Source organism: Alexandromys fortis, unplaced genomic scaffold (genome assembly GCF_014885135.2).
Source record: "Alexandromys fortis isolate MF-2015 unplaced genomic scaffold, M_Fortis_MF-2015_v1.1 scaffold_18, whole genome shotgun sequence".
Lineage (NCBI taxonomy): Eukaryota > Metazoa > Chordata > Mammalia > Rodentia > Cricetidae > Alexandromys > Alexandromys fortis.
The window spans coordinates 18,355,929-18,378,711 of NW_026067897.1; the positions used below are offsets into that span (position 1 = coordinate 18,355,929).

The 22,783-nt window shown below is 40.0% G+C and overlaps 1 protein-coding gene across 3 annotated transcripts in view; it reads right to left on the bottom strand.

Moving 5' to 3' along the window:
• Nucleotides 1–22,783, bottom strand: part of Slc44a1 (solute carrier family 44 member 1) — a 149,839-nt gene that overhangs the window by 57,259 nt on the left and 69,797 nt on the right. For all 3 annotated transcript variants that reach the window (XM_050164808.1, XM_050164800.1, XM_050164791.1), the window contains exons 5-7: nt 12,414–12,507; nt 4,956–5,125; nt 3,010–3,099 (exon numbers count right to left, since the gene is read on the bottom strand). In XM_050164808.1, coding sequence (XP_050020765.1) covers nt 3,010–3,099; nt 4,956–5,125; nt 12,414–12,507 — 354 coding nt within the window. The remainder of the gene's footprint in view (nt 1–3,009; nt 3,100–4,955; nt 5,126–12,413; nt 12,508–22,783) is intronic.

Genomic DNA, 22,783 nt, shown 5'->3' on the forward strand with positions numbered 1-22,783 from the left:
ATTTTCTTCAAATATAAATCATTGACTATGAAGCTGAGGACAGTAACAGCAGCTAACTTCCAAGGAAAACTCATAACACCAATGCCTAGTGCGGATAGCCAAGCAAATGATTAAATATTTGCACAGTGATCACACAAACAAACAAAGGGTATGAGAGAGTAATTCGCACCAAAGGTAGGAAAGAAAGCAGGAGACCTCCGATGGCAGTGGGTTCTGGGGATAAAGGTCTTTATTTCTACTGCTAGTTCTGATGTAAAAAGGAGGCTGAAGAAAACCAAACCTGCTGCCTGTAATAGCCTAATTTTCCCTCAGTGCATTCCTTCAGTACCTATCCACCAGGAAAGGGAACAGGGCAGGAAACAGGTCCCCACTCTCTCTGCTCCTTGCTTGAGTTTACACAGCAATCAGGAAGTAGAAATTAACAGGAAGTAAGTCAGAGACGAATATGAAGTCTAAGGAAAAAAACCTAAAAGGAGGGATAGTACTTGGTTTAGAAAGCACTGCTAATTTTTTTTTAAAACAGATAATCAAGGCTTCCCTGAGAAGACCTGTCTGGTCAAGAGAATAAAGACAGAGGAAGAGTAACTTTAAAAGTCCCTAAGGAAAATGTTCTCCGGGCAAAAGTCTAAAGCTGAGGTGAGATATGACTGGCTGGAGAGCTCTTTCTCTGACCCTAAAGAGACCACTGAGCCATCCTAATGCAAGTTTGCAAGAGCGGTGTGCTATGAGGCATGGGCGCAGGGACAGATGGGGACCAGACTACCTGTAATGAGTTATTGGCTACGATGAGGAACTGACATTCAAACAGAGAGTGGGGAGAGGAATACAGTAATGCCTGACAGATCAAAAACCGAACTGAGAGCTACGCTTACCAACCTGATCCGCATCTGTTCCTGAGTAACTAAGTCAAAAGGAAGCTCCCTATCATGTTTGTTAGTGAAGACCAACTATGAATTTTCCTTCTTATGAAAATGTAAAGAAACCAAGCCAACTAAGTATATAGTGATGTACACCTTTAATCCCAGCACTCAGGAGGCAGAGGCAGGCAGATCTCTGTGAGTTCAAGACCAGCCTGGTCTACAGAGGGAGTTCCATGACAGGCTCCAAAGCTACAGAGAAATCCTGTATCAAAAAACAAAACAAAAAAACTCTTCCCTTTTGACATCCCAAGGTACCAGGAAATTGCTTGGAAAAAAATGTTCAACATATCAGAAAACGGAAGGAATTACACTCTCTACAAACAAAAGGAATAGGAAGTTCAGAGAGGAGCTGCTGCCCTAGGAAAGTGGAATGAATGGCAAGGACGCTGAGGAGCTGCTGCCCTAGGAAAGTGGAATGAATGGCAAGGACGCTGAGGAGCCGCTGCTCACAGCAGGCACTGTGAACCTGTACTGCACCCCGTGACCCCCTGACAGTGTGACCTGCCTGACTTACCCACTACAGCTATTAAGTGGTCACTATTAATTTTACAAATTATAAAACTGAAATGAGAAAGCTCAGTCACATGAAATACGACGTGCACTAAATGGCAGATTTTGATTATTAAAGCTACACATCTGAACATGAATTAGATTCAAATCGCTGCCAGGTGAAAAGAAAACACAGTCGAGGGGGGGGGAACAGAATGGGAAGCAGGGTCAGCATAAGGAACTCTTATGCAAAAGAAAACAACAAAATTCTGAAGACCATAAAATATTCATGGAATAAGCAATGACCTGAAGAAAAAGACACGGGGACAGGGACAATGACCAAATATAGAAACAAAAACACCTTTAGAGAGGTGTAAAAGAGCCATCCCCAAAAGACGGGCATGGATAAGAACCAGATTTATCTTTTTAAAATCTTTAAATTATTAAGGTTGCAGTAAATTTCATTTAAAACTATAAGGGATAAATCGGGCAAAGAAACAAAATGCAGTATGGTCATCCTGAGATTTCTGGAACAAATGCACAGGCCTGAAGGAACATCTGTGCCTGAACACAGCTCCATCCAATGCACAGGCCTGAAGGAACATCAGTGCCTGAACACAGCTCCATCCAATGCATAGGCCTGAAGGAACATCTGTGCCTGAACGCAGCTCTATCCAATGCATTCAGGACATTCTGTGCCTTACACAGTTCAGCCCACTGAATCCAAACTGTACATGCAAAGGTAAAGACAATACTTGATAATCAAGAACTAGGAAAACACAGAATCCATTAAGTCCCTCATGAATAAATCATCTGAATTCAGTTAATACAAAGGTGAACCAAATTACCAATTCAGAAAGGCTTTTGGATACAGGATCAGTAGGTCTAACTAAGACTAGTCCAAGAAACCTAACCTGAAATGCAAAGGTGAGGCAGGGGCCTTGCAAGACAAGGGCAAATAAATTCTGAAGACACGATATACAGAAATATTTTAAACTTAATAGTAACTTGAATGTAAATGCTGGGATGATTTGACAAGGTCTCAAGCACAAATGAGCTGGAGGGAGGGACCAGGTGGCGCAGGAAGTTAGGGAAGCAAGGGAAAAGCAAAACATATCATTTCTGCCATTAACAATCACAGGATCAAGCAGCATTTTACAAATACAAACACAGGTTACCAAGTGCAGAAGTAGAAATACATTAGATACAAAGGCAATGATTGAAGACTGTTAGGGAAAATGGTGTATATGGAAACGCTAGAGAAACGGAAACACAAAAACAGGAGACAGCAGCAGGAACAAACACACCATTCAGATTACAGACATAAACTGAGAGACACAGTCAACTGGAGCTCGAAATGCTAACTAAATGCCGTGCATTCACAGACACGTGCACAGAAAAGGGTATGTGCTGCAAGTGCTAACCGGAGTGAAATGAGGAAGGGAATATAATTATGACACCCTCAAGGCAAAAATAAACACTCGTTCTGGAGAAGAAATAGCACGGGCAAATAAAAACTCCATTTTCTTCTTTTTATTTCAATTTACTACCATGAAATTAGTTAGGTACAATGAAAACAAAGAAGAAGACAATCACTTACCCAGTGAGCCCAGGATGACCAGAATTGTTAAGATCCACACAAGCACTCTCGATATGTACCTGATAATCACCATCAGAATCATGGACAGAACTGCAAGGAAGACAGAGACCACAAAGGATATCGTATGAAAAACACAAGAAACTATGAAGAGACAGACAACTACTGCTTTTCCTACAGGCATAGCTTGATGCTGTTAGTTCACGAGCACCATTTTGACAAGAAACTGGCTGCTTCTGCAATTACGGCTCACAGCCTTCTTAAGTCCCGTCTCTGAAAGCCGAAGGTCCTCACTGTGTGGGTTGTAAGCTACAGAAAAGAATGCATGCAAATGCAAAGGGTGACCCCAATGGTAGCCGAGGCTGCCGTGGAGTCGCCAGCAGGAAGACATGGGACATGCAAACACACACCAGTGCGGGAGGTGCAGAGAATGACATGTCATGTTGGTGAACAAAACGAAAACAACAATAACAAAACTGTAACAGGCAGCGGGAAATCAGCTAGTGCTACACTGCCCTGACCAACCTGTATCGTCTCAGGAAAAACGTCTCTAATTCAACAGACTAGACGGCATTTTAACACTGCCCAATATTTTACAATTAACTCTATAACTCCGAGAAGGTCTAAGTCTATACAGTATAATGTTCTTAAACCTGCTAAGGCCAGATGCCCCTGACCTCATTTCTCGACTGCCTGCAAAGCTCTTCCTTAAAAAAGAGCAAAGATTAGGCTGAGTTACTTAGCAAGCTCCCTTACCTATTCCAAACTAAATCCTAATTCCTAGTGTGCCAAAATAATAATTAAAATGGTTGAAAAAGAGGGCAGTTAACCCTTGTGTAAGAAACATAATTCTCAAATATTTTATAAATATTTAATGATCTAAAGGCTCATTCCACAAACAAATGAACAAAGATATCTTGAATTTATATTATACTCTTATGCCTCAAAAGAAAGATATTCTAATAAAAGTCAAATTCACATTAGTGTTATGAATCTTCAAGTTTGTATATAGCTTTTGGTTAAAGCATTCAACTGTTTCAGAAAACCAAGTGTTTATTATATAAAGTCATCATATTTCTTCAGGTCATTTGAAAAGCTGAATGCATGGTTAGGTTTATGCTCAGGAATTTTAAGGTACTACTTTTACAATAAATGTATAGGGATGAAAAACCAGACGGGAGCCCCTCGAATATCACAGAATAGGAATTTCATAAGGACAGTATTACTATGAGTCAAGCACTGACTCTCTCTAATGATAAGAAAGGTGGGAATAAAGCCTGTACCTTCTCAATGAATACGACTGCTACTAAACATACATAAAATTAATTTTACTTATACAATGAAACAGTTTGGTCGCTAGCTTACGTCTCCCAATTAAGAAGATGTACAAACTCTGATATGCCCTTGCACAGACTAAGAATAATATAGGTAACTTTTTTCATCTTGAAAATAAAACTGATTTTATTATTTAATTACTGACTAATTCTGTGGCTTACAAGTGGAGATTTCTTAGTTTTCACAGCAAGGCAGTAATACTATGAACTATAGCAATAAAAATAAAATTACACACTTCAAAAGCAACCTTTGTTCTTAGAATACATAAGAGAGTACTTAGCCTCTTTCACATATAAATATACCTTTGGAATCATGTCTAAATCATTAAAAGGAGTCTTTTGCTATCATCAAAGATAATCAATGGATGATTTAGTAACCAAAGTTTGGGGAAACAAGTCTTTAATGAAAGAAAATAGAAACGACATGAGTTTCAGATATATACATATACGTACTTCTATGTATATATTTATAACTATATGTATTCTGAAACAGTTATTCTGGCCATGGGAAGTCAAGCACTTTACAGTTATCCCCAGTTGTATGCATATTTTGGCTAAAGACAGAGCAGTCTTCTGCAGTACTACGAAACAGCTAATAATGAGAAAAACAATTACCTAGTGATAACAAGCAAAGTCCCAATATAATTTCTTTGCTGGTCATTACTCCACTAATCAGCCTGTGTAAGACACTATTGTCACTGACAAAGGTGATCAGGGCCTCTGCAAACTTGGCATAGCAGGAAATGTTCACAGGAGCACAGCGATGGAAGAATGGAATAGGTGCACTGGTGACACAAGAAAAAAAAATCAGAAAAAAAATTACTCCTACTTAATATAAATGCCACATCAAACACACAAATGAAAGGTGAATATGGCTGCAATACACTCCACCCTCCTCCTCGTGGGAGCTAAGTGCTGTGCACTATGAAGATAACCGCTATGCGTACGGATGCCAATCTTACCAGAGCTTATCAAAGAGGGTGGAGTGTATACTCCAACAAAGACATTCCCCCACCCCTGAAGACAAATACACACGTACACATACGCATGGAGAACTACCAGAAGCAAAACCAAGCATGCGAGACTCCTCCGCTCTGCACATCTACCAGAGGCAGACAACAAAGCTTATAAGCATGCACTTCCTTGAATGGAAAAGGAACTTTTGCCAAAAGCAACTGAAAAGGAGACATACACGCATGCTTTTACATGAAATGGACCACCATTAATAGAATGTTTCCTCTTTCAAAACGTCATGGGAAACCTCATATTAATAAAGGTGTTTAGGGCACAAGCTTATATACCCTCATACAAACAAAAGCATGCCAAGACATTAACAGACAGTAACTTAAAACAGCCATGAGAACTAATCTATAAAAATGTTTATAATACAGAAACACAAGGGGGAATCACATATAATATAAAGGTGGTATCTCTGCATCAAGGATTACACACAAATATGGGAACAAACACAATAAAAAGTAAAAACTACACAACTTATTAGGGGCATGGAATTCTGCCCTGTTTTCTTTCCCTTTATAGTGCTTGGAATTGAACCCAGGGCCTCAGGCATGCTGGACAATTGCTCTACTACTCAACAATATTCTGGAAAATTACTTATTTGCATATATGGCACGTGTGATATATAGGATAGGCATATATCATAAACAATGAGTATATGTGTCTAAAAAAGGGAACACAGCCAACAATTTGATCACTTAATCCAAGCTTCCATGACTACAGCTGTGACTTGTGAGAGAACATAGGTGTGTATTAACCATGACTTGAAGCTGGCTTCCAATAACATGGATCTTCTTCAACTCCTGCGACGATAATACGTATGCACATCTAACCGATGACAACACTGTGAACCAGGAAACATCAGGATTCCAGGAGACCCCATACATACAAATACATATGTCTAAGTACACATGGGTGAATTGAGTTAAAATTTGGCCATAGTAACACAAACCTCACACCACTGGAACTGATTATCAGACGGGGGCGGGTCTCATAACATACTAGTCTGGACTAAAGTACTGTAAGTTTGTTCTCCTTCTTAAATATTAGTCTACTTGGTAGGTAAGATTACACAGCTGGGATCAAACTTGAAGGCTTCTAGTCTTAGGAAAACAATAACTGGCCTGAAGCAAAACACTGCCTTTGTTTCCTTCCTCAAAATTTTATTTTCTTTTGAAATCAGAATGAGTGGACTGTAAATGTGGGTAAATGGACACTAATGGCAAGAAGCAACATCATCCATACTACTAAACTCTATAAAACAAAGTAACTTTAAAGATGAAGCCTTACCTTAGTTACATTTCAGTAAACTGTATCCAAAAATATGATGTAACAATATAACAGGGATAGTCACCTTTAAAAAAAACCATCTCTATGTTGCTGTGTTGTATATTCTTCTAAAATGGCATTAAATGAGCACTCTAGAATCAATGCCAAAGACCTAATGCTTTTCTTTTGTAATTGTAGGAGGGTCCAACATTCTGAGCAATTGTTTCTTGAACAAACATTATGTCATTAAAGATGAAAAAAGGTATCAAATTACATAATACTTTTAAATGAAATGGATCTAGCTAGAGACATTACAAGAATTTAAATGGATTAGCTCTAAATCTCAAAGTCAAAGGAGGCTGATTTGGTTATAACTGACAGGTTTTTTTTGTCCTGATGTCTAGAGAGATGCTGTTTTAGTACCTCTGTCTAAGCATACTTCCAATTATATATATAAGCAAACTGAAGGCTGGCTCCACATCTTTAAAACCCAACTGCTCTCTGTTCTGTAGCCATGTGTACTGTCGTCTACCCTCTGTGTATACTGGCCTGCTAACTTAGCTTCAGCTGAACTCATCTGCCCCCACCTTTACCCTCAAAGGGACACACCTTAAGGTCCTCTATCTTACTGATAGTGTCCACTAGTTTTCTTAGCCCTGCTTACTGATTTTTCCTATCAGATATGAAAGCCCCAATTCCCTGGCACTGCAGTCGTAAGCCACTGTCTTTCTGAGTTCTGTTCCATTTGCTGGGACGGTAGCACAGTTCAGGAAGTCACTTCAGATCATCAGCATCACCGCCGTCACCCAAGAGCTCGTCCACAAGACCTGATCCTGACTCCCAGGAGCCCCACAGATGATGTGGTCCATGTTTGCTTCCTTGTGAAGTAAGGACTAAGAGATCAGCTTGAAAAGGGAAAGACTGTGCTTTGAAAATCCCAATCTTTCTAGCTAGGAAGATATGTCAGTGAGGTCTGCGTGGGACTTTCCCTTTCAAGGCACTTGGCCAACTCCAAAGAGTTCTTCTGGAGAAGTCCTCAAAGAATTGGGGCATAATAACAGTAACCTTTTACCCTACAATTTACTGTATATTAATTAAAAATACCCGGTATCTCTAAATTTAAAAGTATAAAAATACTAAAAACTGGTTAGTCACATTGTCTAGTTAATAGTAAAAACATTTTTTAGCTAAAATAAAAAAATAAGCAGGAAAGAATGCATGGATCCATTAAAAGTTAAATATTTAGTTGCAAAGTAAAAAGCACTAGAATCCCTTACCTACCTGCCGCTCTGCCCTACCCTGTCCTGTCGGCCTTTTCCTTCCTGCCTTCCCTGTCTGTCTGCCTGCCTGCCTTCCCCCCCACTCCCTTGCTCCCTTCTTTCCTTCCTTCCTTTTCTCTCCTCCCTTTCTCCTTTCCTAAGGAACTCGGGGCCATATGCTACAGACTTGACCACTAAACTACATTCCTGGCCTCTGCAATGATTTCATTGCTGTTGTTTGGTTTCTGATACACAGTCTCACGCTGCAGTTCAGGCTAGCCTCAAATTCACAGTCATCTTCCAGTCTCAGCTTCCCCAGTGCCTGGAATTATTTATAAGCTATTTATAAGCCAACATATCAGTTTTGAATTCTTCTCTCTCTCTTTTTTTAAAAAGGTTTAGCTTATTTAAACTTTTTATTGATTAAATTTGTTCTTTGACAATGTCATCCTTGAATAAAATACATTCATTTTCCTCTTACAGAATTCTTTTGAGTACTTCTGATATCAAAATGCTTGTATTATATTTTACCACTTAACATAATGAACTCAAAATGGACCATCTCATTTCACATTCTTCTGAGAGCATGGCATATGAGAACATGTCTGTGCTACTGTCTAGCCCATAATGAAGAGGGCACACATCAAGAATTTTCCTTACAGTTAGTTTGTCTTTTTTCAAAGCCACAGGCTAATGTGTCTTGAAGAGGCCACTGAGGCTCCAATATGCCCAGGCACTTCACATTACTGAAACATCAGTCAACAAGAACAAAATGTATCTGTAACAAGTCTTCTAAGGATTTAAAAACAAACTAGCCAATCAAAGGTAAAGCTTGGCAAACTCACTGCTTACTTCCCCTTTGAGTCCCAACTGTCACAGTGAAGGTACTCCCTGGGGCATGACAGACAGTTCTCAGTAGCCTAGGTTCATGTCCTTCATGAGAGAAGGCAAGGATCAGCTTCTCGGTAACTATTTCAGAACCTGAGCTAAAAACACACAGCCACCATGATTTCTAGCTATCCTTTTGAGAAAAGAACAGTATTAAAGGATTCTGGAAAGATTTCCCCAGAGAATATAAAAAGCAGGAAATAGTCAAAAATCTAGCAGTTATATAATGTACTCTTTGTGCACATTGTTCTATTTTTCTCCCTTCTTTCACTTTTATATACTATAGAAACAACTACTGCCACAGAGATCCTATATGATCTAGACTCAGATTCTGACTCAGCAATTACTGTGCGGTCGTGGGTAATTTATGTGTTCTTTCATCTTCCATTTTCCCCATCTACAAATGAGGGGCAAAATCTGCACAGGTTTTGTGAGGGTTGGGTTATATAATACATGCGAGAGACAGGATGTTGGCCAGCAATAATAGTAAGTGGTTCGTTGAGGGTTCGAAGCTATAATACATTTGAGAGACCATATGTTGGTCAGCACATAGTAAGTTATTTGTAAAAATTAGTTCATCTACCAATCTCCCACTTGAAAATATGAATAGGCAATACTTGTTCTTGATTATTAATTTCTCACCTCAGTATTACATTATTACTTGCCCAGCACCTAGCCACCTTTTGGGTATCAGGAGTTACCTAAATAAGGGAACAAGCTAAGAAACTGGGTTCTGTCACTGCTGTGTATAGAATACCCCTGCAAGCACATAGGATGACTCTTCCCCATATAGGGTGACTCTTCCCCATATTGCCACTCCACTTGGCATCCCACCAACAGAGGCACAAATGTGGATACACTGTTGCCTTGTCTAGCCACTTGCTTTTAAAGCACCAAAGATCTTAGGTTATCTGACTTTTAATGTGCTCTTAGTATTTTACTGAAAATGAGTTCATAGCTGCTTTTGCTAAGGCAAGGACAGGTCTCTGGGCACCCAGAAAGGTCTGGGCAAAGGGAAGGTTCTTGAAGTAGGGAGAGATGATAATACTTCCCAAGCTGGGAGACAAGAACAAAAATGGACATTTAATATCTATTATCTTAAGCCTTAAAACAATTTTGCAAATATTTCCATTTATTCACAGATCAACTAGATCCACATATAGGTTAAGAGACTTACCCCAGCTGATAAATAGAACAATAAATGGGACAAAGTCACTCAGACCTACACATTCTAGGTTTTTCTTACTAAATATCACTGAAAACAGTCCCTTTACTTTCACGTCTACAGATTTTCAATTTTGATTTGCAGAAGCAGCTTGACAAAACTGACAGAGCTGGAAATCGATCTGACTGACGCGTCCTTTCTCTATTTCCCAACAGAGTATTTCAAATTCAAGTCTAGAAGCCACAACCTGTTGGAACTCAAAGTTTATACTGCTCTGTCCTAGAAGGATGCTATGTTCCTGGGAGGGGTGGGGAGATGTAAAAGGAGGCTGGAGAGAAGGATCAGTAATTACAAGACTCTCCCCTCTTCCCCATGAGCTCAGTGTCCCACACGCACATCAGTGCTCCAGTTCCAGGGTGTCCGACACGCTCTTCTGACTTCTGCAGATACCCACCTCATATATGTAGTGGGGCTAGTACTGTGGGACACACTCTTAATCCCAGCACTTATAAGGTAGAGGCAGGGGAATCTCTCTAGGTTCGAGGCCAGCTAGGTCTACATAGTGAGTTTCAAAGTAGCCAGACCTACATAGTGAGACTGTCTAAATTTTAAAATAGATAGTTAGACAGACACAGACAGACAGACAGACAGACAGACAACAAGGATCAGCAATTGCCCAAGATGGTAGGATCAGAGGTTGGGGGGGGGCAGAGGGTTGTGATATAAGCTACACCCCCACCCACCCACAATTATGTAGGAGCAAAACAACTTCATTCATAATCCCGGGACTTTCCAATTGTTTTTAAAAAACATGTTTTAGCCTAGAGGGAATACTCAAAATATACATTTAAAACAAATTTTAGCAGTTAGGCAGATAAGTATATAGTATTCTTTTTCTCTTCTCCATTGCCCTATAGAGCTATATCTCCAAGACAGGGTTGACTAAGTTGCCTAGGTTAGCCTCAAACCTGCTACTTAGCTCAGGTCTTCAATCTGCGATCCTCCTGCCTCAGCCTCTTAAGTATCTGGGATTACAGGCCCATGCCACCAGGCCCAGCTCTGCCTGTTTTTATAGGACTGAGTGGATTCAAAGCCTCTCCTTTGCCTCATTGCTGTGGCCGCCCTAACAGGCTTCCCTTCCCTTCTATGAATGCCGTCCACTGAGTGGCTGGTTTAAGGCTGTAATGTTTAAATCCTTCCCAAGTTTCTCCTAAAACAGCCCCTTGACTCTGATGCCTACAGGCTTTAGATTTTGATTTTCAATAGCAACTTGACAAGGCTAAAGGAGCCAGAAATCAATCTGACTGCTGTGCCCTTTCTGCTCTTTGCAAAACACAAATTTAAAATTCAAGTTAATAAAGCACAAGCTACAGCCTACATAATTCTAAAGTCAACATGATCTGTTTTCGTGTTCTCGGATCTCTAAGTTTTCACTTGATAGTCCAATGTCTCTAAGTTTTCACTTGATAGTCAAATGTAATATACCGAGTGACTTCTATTCAGTTTTCTAGAGGTTTCCTGTGTCACACTGTTAGAAAGATAAATCAATACTTCAAAGGGTATGCATGTCTAAACATATACACATCTAAACATATACACATGTACATAATTTTGAGAATATACTCTACAATGCTTGAGTGTTTGTATCTTTAAAAAAAAAAAAACCTATGTATTGTGTTGATGTTTACTTTCCGTCTAAGTACCACAAGCCACTGCCAAAGAACATTTCTGCATCTTTGGGCTATTACATGCAGTTAGTATTTAATAATAAACGTTTGCTAAGTAAGATTTTGGATAAAACCTAGACAACAAAGAAGACCCTAAGAGAGACATACATGGATCTAATCTACATGGGCGGTAGAAAAAGACAAGATCTCCTGAGTAAATTGGGAGCATAGGACAGGGTAGAAGGGGAGAGGGAGGAAGGGAAGGGAGTGGAGAAAAATATATAGCTCAATAAAAAATAAATAAAATAAAGATTTTGAATAAAACCTGGCAAATAACCTAATACTAAGAATACCTCTGAAGAATATATCCTAAACAACCTGTAGAGAATAAACATTCACGTGCTTTTAAAATTCAAAGTAAATAAGAATTAATTTCAGTAAGTATTAATAGGATCAACTTCAGAACATCGACAGTGACAGGGAGATTTGGTTTCTAAATTTGTTGCCGATTTGACAATGATTCAGCAGTTTTATATACTTAAAAAGATTATGGAATGAAAATAAAAATATCGAAAAGCCCCTGAAAGAAATCCAAAATATCTGAGAACAAGAAGTTGTTTGTGAGTATATTTTTTAAAGATTAAAAAAAAAAAAGTTGTCACATCTTTTCCTACTTTTCGAATCTGGTAATCAAAGCAATGGCCCCGGCAACAGGCATCATCAAATGACAGTTGTCTCAGAACAATGCAGTGTGGATTTCCCTATGAAAACAAGGGCTAGAAGCTAAGAACTGTGCAGTTAGATTTACCTGGCTGGGACTGGTAGTTTGGGGCAATGCCCAGCGGATTTTGCAGTCAGAGTGTACTCAGAAGGCTTTATGCTGTAGTTACACAGTGCTGAGCCTGTTGGAAGAAAGTCATATGTTAGCTGGTGCAACAGTCTGAACAACGTCTCCGCCATTTCTCCTTAGCTTTAGATGTCAATGCTAACATTCCCCCTTTCAGTCATAATAAACACTGTAAAAACCATTTAATGTATACTATGAATCATTTATGTAAACAGATTTCTCTGAAATGACCAATAATTTAATGTATTTTAGGTACGAATTTTAATTACTAAAACCTTTACTGACTGTCATGTCAGGTCCTGCGCCAGATGACAGAGACATATATATCAGTTACTGTAAGCCTAGAAAATGGGCATTAGGACACTCACCACTCACAAACTAGGAGATAAAGAGGCTAAAAACAGGCAATTGGTAGAAGGGTTGGGATTAATTAGGCACTTGACTATCACCACAGAGTCTGCACTCCCTCCACTGTAGGACGGCCTCTGATTCATGTATTTTCCACTACTGAAAACTGAATATTCTGCACGCAGGTGGAATATCATTTCCTTATTTAAAAGACACGAGCCATTTCCAATGATAAATCACTGAACAAACTGATAAATTGGTTAGTGATCTCCAGTTTCCAGACAGTACATAATAGCTCAAATTCAACTTTGGATCGGCTATAGCAAGAGCTTTCTGATTATATGACTTACAATTATCTAAATAATGCTGAAAATTCAGAATGACACAGTTCACTGCATTTAGTATGCACTAAGTTACTGAGCTGCAGGTTTTTTGATATAGTGACTCCAATATAGGAAGGTCCGTTATACACCAACACTAGACGGCAGTGTGTGAAGAGCAGGCTGATGCTCTGGTTCTGCAGAGAACCTCCTGCATTATACACATAAATTATCCAATTAACTGATAGCCTTGCCAGATTTCTAAGTTAGCAAAATATTCTATTATTACTACAAACAGAAAAGCTTTCACGTGTACAGTGAATGACAATGAGAGCTTATATTACTATGGAAAAAGCTCAAAATATGTTGTGAGGTCAGAGTGGCCACCTAAAGGCTGGGCTAATTTTGGAAAAGGCACTTGATCATGTCTCAAGGAAATGGAGAGGATTATATAAAAATATATTCTGGTTTGTTAAGGACAGAATTGGGAGTGAGTTTATTTAACTTTTATCTTATTCCATCAATCAAACAAGTTGTTGGAAATTTCCAGGAAGCAACATATTTCCAGAAGCAATGCTATCTGAAACCAGCAAACTATCTGGTAAATGTTCAAATATGAGGGTCATCATAATACAGTCACCAAAATATAAATAGTATATATTTCATGCAAAGATAATATAAGTAACTGGACAGTGCAAAACTGTCTCTAAGGATTCTTTAAAGTTACACGACACATGGGTTAAGACACGCTGGGTGGTAAGATGCTCACCTTGCATATCTGAAACTCTAAGTTTGATCTTGAATATTTGGGGGTGACAGGGAGTGTATAAAAAGGAATATTAAGTATATAACTCCCCTGAAAGTGTTGTCTGCCCTGTCTTGAGCTAATGCCAGCAAGTTCTATTCACAGCAGCTTTGAAGGAAACATGACAGCAGCCAAACACTTGAGATTAATCCTAAAATAGCTAGAAGTCCTGCTGAGAAATACTCGTTTAAAAAAAAAAAAAAGCAGCTGTGCTGACACGTGCAGGGCACCCAAGTGTCTATGGACGTCTTGAGCTTAACCACCAACATTTCTTTCAGAGATCAAGGCGGAAAACATGAAAGGCTAAGTAAAGACCCTTGTGCTGCTAAACCCTGCTTCCTCTGAATCCAATGAGCACAGCCTCCACCCTTCCCGTGCCCTCCTTCCCGGAGAGAGGGAGGTCACCAGGTACAACAAGGCTCAATTTTTATAGACACTTTCCCAGAAAAATGCTCAGTGAACGAAGAGCAGCTTTATCTCCAATCATCTGCTGGGACTTAGGCCAACGCTAAGCAGATCCTGTTCTGAAAAAAGTCCTTCATAATTAATATGTTAGTAGCAACAATTAATCCGAAGAAACTGCCCACTGCCTCCTGCACAGAGCTGAGAGGTGGGGAAGGCTCAAACACAGGGAAAACCTAGCAATGCAAACATTTTACAGTTCTTTTTTTTTTTTCCACATTACTTATTCATGGATGCACTTTCAGTGGACATTTTAAAAAGCAGCACCTGATTCTTATTTTTTTTTTTTTACAGCAGAATTATAAACAACGCCTACCATAAGAGGTTTACACCCAAGGAGTCAGACATACAGGGCTTTTTAAATGCAAAAACAGGTTAAAAAAAAACCCACACATGAATAATGAAAAGTCAAACACTAAAAACAACAGTTAATCTAAAGCGCACCAGAGGCAATCCATCCAACTCAGCCAGTGTTATTCAAAAGCTACCCAAATGACCGATTTTAGGAGCCCAACTAGGGCACACAAACATTTATCATGGTAAACGCCTACTATCATCCCCACCTCCGAGAATGTTTAACTTCTATGATATTTCAAATGTCTTAAAATATTCAATTATTTATTCTTTGGTTCATTTTGGTTATATCAATCCTATGAGGTGTGTTCTATTACTACACTCTAGAAGTTACAGATAAGCGGGACATTGGGGGCCAGTCACCCAGCCACAGCCAGCCAGGGAGTAAGAGGAAAGTAAGATTACACAAGTAAGAAAGATAAAAGCCCAGAGGGAAAAAGTAGATGGGTCAATTTAAGAAAAGCTGGCTGGAAACAAGTCAAGCTAAAGCTGGGCATTTATATGGAAGAATGAGACTCCGTATGTGATTTATTTGGGAGTTGGGTGGCGGGCCCTCAAAGAGCCAAAAGTTAAAAACAAACAGTAGCATCATGTTGGTTACGGAGGACTGTCCTACGCGATGCAGGGTTTACCTGCAGCACCCTTGGCCTCTCCCTACAACAACCAGAAATGTCCAAACACTGCCAAACCGTGTCAGGCAGCACTGTTACAGTGGGAACAATGGTCCCAAGCCCCAAATCACCTGAATTAAAGATATAGCATAGAGGGGATAATTTGAGGGCTGGTATTTTTGCCTAAATTATATTTTTTCCAATGCAGCAATCTTCACAAGCATCAAAATATGAAAAACAGACCCCATCAGAATGATTTAGAAATTGGTACTGAAGCAAAAAAAATTTTTTTATATGTGGATCTGTTTTCATTATAAAAAAATCAAATTCTACTGCCTTCATTTTTCTAATTAGGAAAACACTGCATTTATATTCTGGCAAAATAAAAATCACTTTTCCAATTTCAGTCTCTAGTAATCCATGAAATGTGGGGACATATTTACAATTCCCAAGAAGCACCATCCCTAGAAATTAGCCATTGGTACCACCTTGTCAACCATGATAGGTACTCAGTAAATATCTGCTAAGAAAATTTTTAGTATCGACACTCGAGACTTGCAGGTGCTGTGAGGTCGAGACGTCTGATCCTACTGGATTACAGGTTTCTTTAGTATGGGACCATAATGTGTATCTCTGGTGCATATTTGATGGATATTAATCATTGGAGTGAAGGAATTACTTTAAATTTTATTATCAACTGTAAACACACACCCTCTTCTAAATGATCAAGCATCCTGGTGTCTGACTTGGAAGCAATTAAATCATCTGCAGATCACTGTATTCATTCATGCACATTATCAAGTCCAACCTTCTGCATCGCGATATAAAAAGCAATCTATACTGTGTGTGTGCTTTCGATGATGATGTTACTGGCTGGAGGGAGAGCACGATGATCTGATGCTGACTGTAAACTTAATAGCCATTGACAATCCAAAGGCTTATTAGTATTCACGAGCTGTAAATTTTATCTAAATGTCATATAATTTGTTAAAGTCTTTAATGGCAAAACAATAATCCTTCCGAAAGCACCATTCAATGCTGCTGTCCTCAAAACCATCTATGATCCAAACAACAGGTCATAAAACCTTCAGAATTATATGAAATACTGTACATCAGAGAAGCACTTTTAAATTACAGTACTTTATATACTATAGTATATAGCTTTATAAATTTATAAGTTTATAAATGAGATGCAAACAAGGAAAAAAAAAACCTCTGCCATAGTTTGGTATTATGTTAGGCAAGGCAGAATATATATTATAAAATAGAGTAATAAGAATGATAATAAATGTCCCTGGTGATATATTCCCACCAACTGAGGATGTGTGGTCCACCTGTCAGAGAAGAGATGTTTGTTTCTAGGCTGCTTGTTAAAATCGAGCTAGAAAACTATGTAAAGCATCCAGTACAGCAGAGTGCATGGTGGGAATCAATAACACAATACATAATGGGGTTCAATATGGAATGTTGGAGCAAAACACACAGCCTCAGTCACTTACTAAGACCCTGATGCTGAGACTGGGTCATGCAGTTAGAGATGGCGGGCCAGAACTGGGGGAGAGGAGAGGAAGGAGAAGGCATGAGCCAGCACTGTGGTCATCCTTGTCTCCTGCCATGGTTTGTCTGGGGTCAGCTGAAAAATCTCATAGAAAACCAAAGCCAGCATCAGAAGGAGGTGCCATTCATTTCCCTGTATGATGTACCATTTTTTTGTGTGCTTACAAAAATCATACTAAGGACAGAAAGAAAACTGTTCATCAGAAACTAGAAGGAAGAGAAGCAGGGGTGGGATGGAATTCACACCCTGCTGAAATAAGAACTCAGATGGGAGCTGTTGCCAGGCAGTTTCAATTTTCTCTGTAGGACACCAAGGTTGGAAAAGAGAAGGAACCAAGGGGGCTCAAGAGAAGAAAAGGGACAGATAATCACTTGAAGAGGGTGTAGAAGAGAGATAAACGAATGAAATGAATTATTTAGATGAATTTTTAAAAGAACTGATTTCACAGCAATTCTGCTTAGATGGGAGCTAAGCAATTTACCTGCTGGAGGCAACAGACATGGATTCAGAATTGAGGATAAAGAACGGGGAGGATGAGAAATTATTATGGCAACAGAGACGGATAGGGAAATCCGGCCCTATGGGTATCTACTGTGTGAGCTCAGGCACTGGAGTCTGCGTATTTAGAGATAAACACAGGACGATCTGCCCCCAGGAGATTCCCACAGAACAGGGTCCTGATAACAGACGGATAAAGGTTTGATGCGGAGTTCTCACCGTTTCTGGTAACTGAATTTTTTTAAAGGTCATTTTTAAATTGTTTTCTTTGCTAGCATCATGTATTTGTGATATTATGAAATATAAACCATAAGAAATTCACGTTTACATATTTATCACCCAATTCACATGTTAGGGAGGATACTTTACAGTTAACTCTAGATGCCCCTGCCCACTTTTAAACCTCGTTATAAACAGGTAGCACCTCCACCAAGCCGATCTAGTTCCAGACAAGTCTTCTAACCTCCTCTCCACTCTGGCCAGGCGCATTTAATAAAAGCTTCCCACAAATATCCAAGAAAACAACCCCTGTTTCTTGTCTAAAAGAACCAAAGATTTGAGAGAACGCTGTATTTCCCTAATAAATGTGCTTCTTATAAACACTGCTTCAGGATCAAAGAGCTTCCTCTTGAAAAACTCTTAAGTAATTTATAAAGAAAATAAAAGTTCACGTGAATACGTGATTTTTAGTTCTAGGAAGTAATTTCAAATGCTGTCATGAAAACTTCAGTCATTGTGCAGGGTTTCTGTTACACTTTCATTCAGGGAAGAAACATTACCTTACCTTGCATTATGAAATAAGGTTTAGAATTAGCGTCTGAAAAACACCTCACATGTGATCCTTTTCTTTCAGGTCCTTCTTTTTTTAAAAATTATGATAAAATACACATAGCATGGAAGTCACAGTGTTGACCCTGTGGGTCCACAGTGACAGCAAACACAGCTTACAGCCAGCACCTCTATCCACCCCTAGAACTCTTCTTGAAAAACCGTACCTCCTTGGGTGTTAAACAATAGCCGCCTATTCTATCCCCATTACAGTCCTGCCGTCTACCACTGTACTCCCTGGCCCCACCTTGACTCCCAGGAACTTCAACTACGTGGGTTTCCAACAGTATTTGTCATTCTGTGAAGGGCTTATGTTTCTCAGCGTGACGTCCTCACTCCAACCGTGGGCGACCGTCGTACTTCTTTCTTCAAGTCAAATAATTTCATCGCATGTGTACCAACACATTTTCTTTCTCCATTTGCTGTTTTTGAGACATGAGCCACCATGTTCAGGCTGCAAGCTTTCTTAACCTATTAACCTGTCTATTAACCTGCCGGCTGCGTCTGCCTCCTGACTAGTTAATGATGCTGCAGTTGGCATGGGTGTGGGGCTGTTTCTCAGATCCTCTTTTCAATTCTTTCAAATAAATACCCAGAAGTGACACGGCTGATTTGGGGACTCACCTATTTCCCTAACAGTCAAACTATTTTGTATTCCCATCAGCCGTGACGAGAGTTCTAATTTTTCTAAAACTCCATCACATGGTGATTTTCTTTTTAATGGTATCTTATGGGCACGAACACGCACATCCCGTATGTTTAAAGGGAGTCCAACACCAGACTAACTCCGAGTGACAGATAAGACACAGGGTTTCAGCACCCAATAGCAGTGCTGACTGAGGCCTCTGGGAACCAAAATGGCTATTATATGGTCTGAATATTAGTCACTGCCCGGATAGAAGACTTGCAGATATTTTCTCCTGCTTCATGAGTAGATTCAACTATGCTGATTTTGTTCTTTCTTGCATAAAAGTTTGTAATTTGTTTATTCTTTTTATTTTCTATTTTCTTTGAGACAAGGCTTTGCCATGTAGCTAGTACTAGACTTGAAATGTGACCATCCTCCTACCTCAGCGTCCTAAGTGCCAAGATTACAGGCACACGTCACCAGGCCTGTCTGTGCGACTCTCTCAGCTATGACACAATCCAATTCCACTTCCTTCTCGTTTCTGATGTTTCTGGTGTTATTCAGTGCCATTCAAGAAAGTATTGTGAAATTCAGTTCCCTGAGACCTTCACTATGTTCTGATCTAAAAGTTTTGTTAACTAAGCTTTCTGGTAGACTTGTGATTACTTTCTCACTCACACCTGCCTCCTCTCTCAGAGAAAAGCTCCTCGCTGAAAGTAGGACCTGAGGTCTATAAATGTGGGCACGAGGGGCCTTTACTTCCTAGCAGACACAACTGTGTATACAGGCACAGATACCAACACAAACAGACGTCACAAAGGCCCAAAAGGAAGACAGGAGAACAACCTCGCTTGGTGACCGGGTGATACTGGGATTATACCTCAGAGTCCAGTTTCATGCCACCAATCTGAAGAACAGTGTAAGGTCTTTTTGAGACATTCAAGAATTCTAATTCAGGGGTTGTTATTAAAGCAGGTATTTGGGTATCTACACCCAAAGTTTCCTCTTTGGGAATTTTAATACAGTTTTCACACTTGCCAATTAAAGTTACTGTTATCCACACCCTGTTACTGCTGTTGTGCTTTTGGATGCTGTTATTATTACTGTTGTTATGTGTTGTGAAACAGGATCCCACTATTTAGCTCATCCTGACCTGGAACTCACCATCCTCCTGCCTCTTCCTCTCAAGAGCTGGGATAATAGGCATACATCAACATGCCCAGATTCTATGTTATTCTTTATACAAACTGACCCCGGAGCCTAAGGGTAATCACTAAAATATTTATTAACTAATACTTTTGAAATAAAAAGCTGCAAATTTCAATGGAAGTGTCTTCTTAAGTCAGATATGAACAGACCATAGTCAGCATAACATTTACTCATAAGGATACTACCTAGAAACAAGGCATGCCAGAGCAAGACACAGGCCAATTATCTTCAAGAGATCACAAGAGCAGGCCACACAGACGACAAGGAATTAGCCTTCACTCGGCACTACTGGAGACAGCTCAGATTCAAGGCAGTGGCACTCATATCCAGTCTGTATGAGAGGACACAATGGAAAATTGGACCATGGCTCTGAGTGTCATGTCAGACATACAGAGTTCTTAATCCTGGACCACTGATGAGTTCAGAGCCATGGATGAGTGCTAACTGAAAACTCTGAGAACAGATATGGTTGCTATACAGTACTTGTATCTAAAGCAGTGGTTCTCAACCTGTGGGTTGGTGTGGGTTGGGACCCTTTTGGCGCAGGTGTGTGTGTGTGTGTGTGTGTGTGTGTGTGTGTGTGTGAATGACCCTTTCACAGGGGTCACGCAAGACCATCAGAAAACAAAAACAACTAATTACATTACTATTCATAACAATAGCAAAATTACAGCTCTGAAGTAACAGTGAAATTAATTTTATGGTTGGGGGTCACCACAACATGAGGAAGTGTATCAAAGGGTCGCAGCATTAGGAAGGCTGAGGAGCCCTGCTCTGAAGAAACTTGTGAAGAGACTGGCTGTGGGACTGGAGAGTCACATTCCCCGAAAGAACAATGGCAAGGGTGGCAGCTAATCCCAACTTCCAGAAACTTTCTTTGCCAGCTATACTTCTAAATATTTTTCATGTGCTGATTTATCATAAAATCCTAATGAGGTCCAGACACTGTCCTATATGACAGATGAGGGGCTGAGAGCTCAAACAATTTGTTCTGAGTCTCAAAGCCACTAAATTGGAAGAAGCAACAGTTGAATCCAAACAATTTACCTCAGAGCCTGCACTGCTGTTAATCAGTGAACTACCCAGCAACTGGGTAAGAAACCATACCTACCTAAGATGGGGTGTGCTAAAGACAAGGCTGACAGTTACAGCACAGGGCTTAGCCAGGCAAACGCGGGGTACTACATGGGCAGAGAAAATGAGCTCTTGAGAAGTACCTGGGTTCCTTCATTCAGTGTCCATGACACTTGGTATTCTTCACATATCCTCATGCATATTTGTATGAGGACACCTAGGCTCAGAAAGTCCTCTATCTCTATTACCAAGCCAGTGACCAATTCTGAATGAGAATCCAGAATCACCAGCCCATGCCTTTTCTACTATCTACAGTAAGGGCACGAGGTGGTAGGTCAGGGACATCCCCCATCTTCTTCCCGTTGGAGGCCCAGCATCCTATCAGGAAGAATCTGAAGCCTAGGGATAGGCATGGTTATGACTCCAGGCATTCTTTCTAGTCAGCTATGCGTTATGCAGAGTGAACACTTGAGTCAACAGTTGTTTCAGGGACCTGTCTTGGATTTAGACAGGCAGGAAGGCCTGAAAAGCCCCACATACAAAATACAAACATCGAACCTCAGGGAAGTTCAAAAACACAAACCAGAGGGGGGCCATGACTATGCGGCTCTCCACAAAGAATGACTTTAAAAATACCCTAAAGAGAACTACGGGGCCTGGAAATGAGGGTCTCCAGACAAGAGCTGACTGCAGTGAACTGGGTCTGCTGACATTCTCTGCTAATCCCCAACTTTTAACCCCGAAGTTCTTCAAAACCATTCTCAGAAAAGGTCATGATGTAACATTAAATTTAAGAGCAGAACATAAAATTATACGTACACCAGAAAAGGAACTGATGGCAGAAATTTGATTATAGTTCTTTCTGTAACTTTCACTATTTGATTCTACACAAGCATTTATTATACTATTAAACACAGATTAAACATAGGCTGAGGGGGGAGGAGGGAGGGGAGGCAGACTGAGAGATTTAAACAAGACTTGGAAGAGGGGAAAGCCTGAACTTTACATAGCGTGTGCTAATGATGCCAAGTGACTCTCTAGAGCACTTGGTCACCTGCACAATGGCATTCACCTGTCATTCCAGTGCTCAGATCATCAGTTCACACAACCAGCTCAGGAAAGGCCCGATTTCAAAAGAGCAAAACAAAAACCATCCAATGGGTTTGGATATCCAAAAACACCAATGCGTTTATTTAGAAAGTACAAATTTCCACATCACAAGGATCTACTCAGAATTTCCTGGGAAACACCCCACCCTGAGAAAATTCTGCTTGTTTTTTCTCTTTCAGTAAAGGTGGGAGACGATCTACTTCTGTTTTGGTTTTGAGACAGGAGATCTCGCTATGCTATCTAAGCTAGCCTTGTACTTAGGCTAAGCAGTCTTCCTGCCTCAGCCTCCGGTGTGGCTGGGATTACAGTCACACACCAGTGCACCCGGGAAAGCTAGTTCTAACAGTCTCCCCAAGTTGATAATAGTATTTTTAACTAGGAAATCTTAAATCACTTCAGCCTTTTTCTCTTCTGTAAGGTTGTTTTACGACATATTTACTATAAGGACAAATGGATACAGAAATGCAAACATAGTGTTTAACACTGAGACGGACGACCGGAGCGCCAGCTTGGACAGCCTAACATC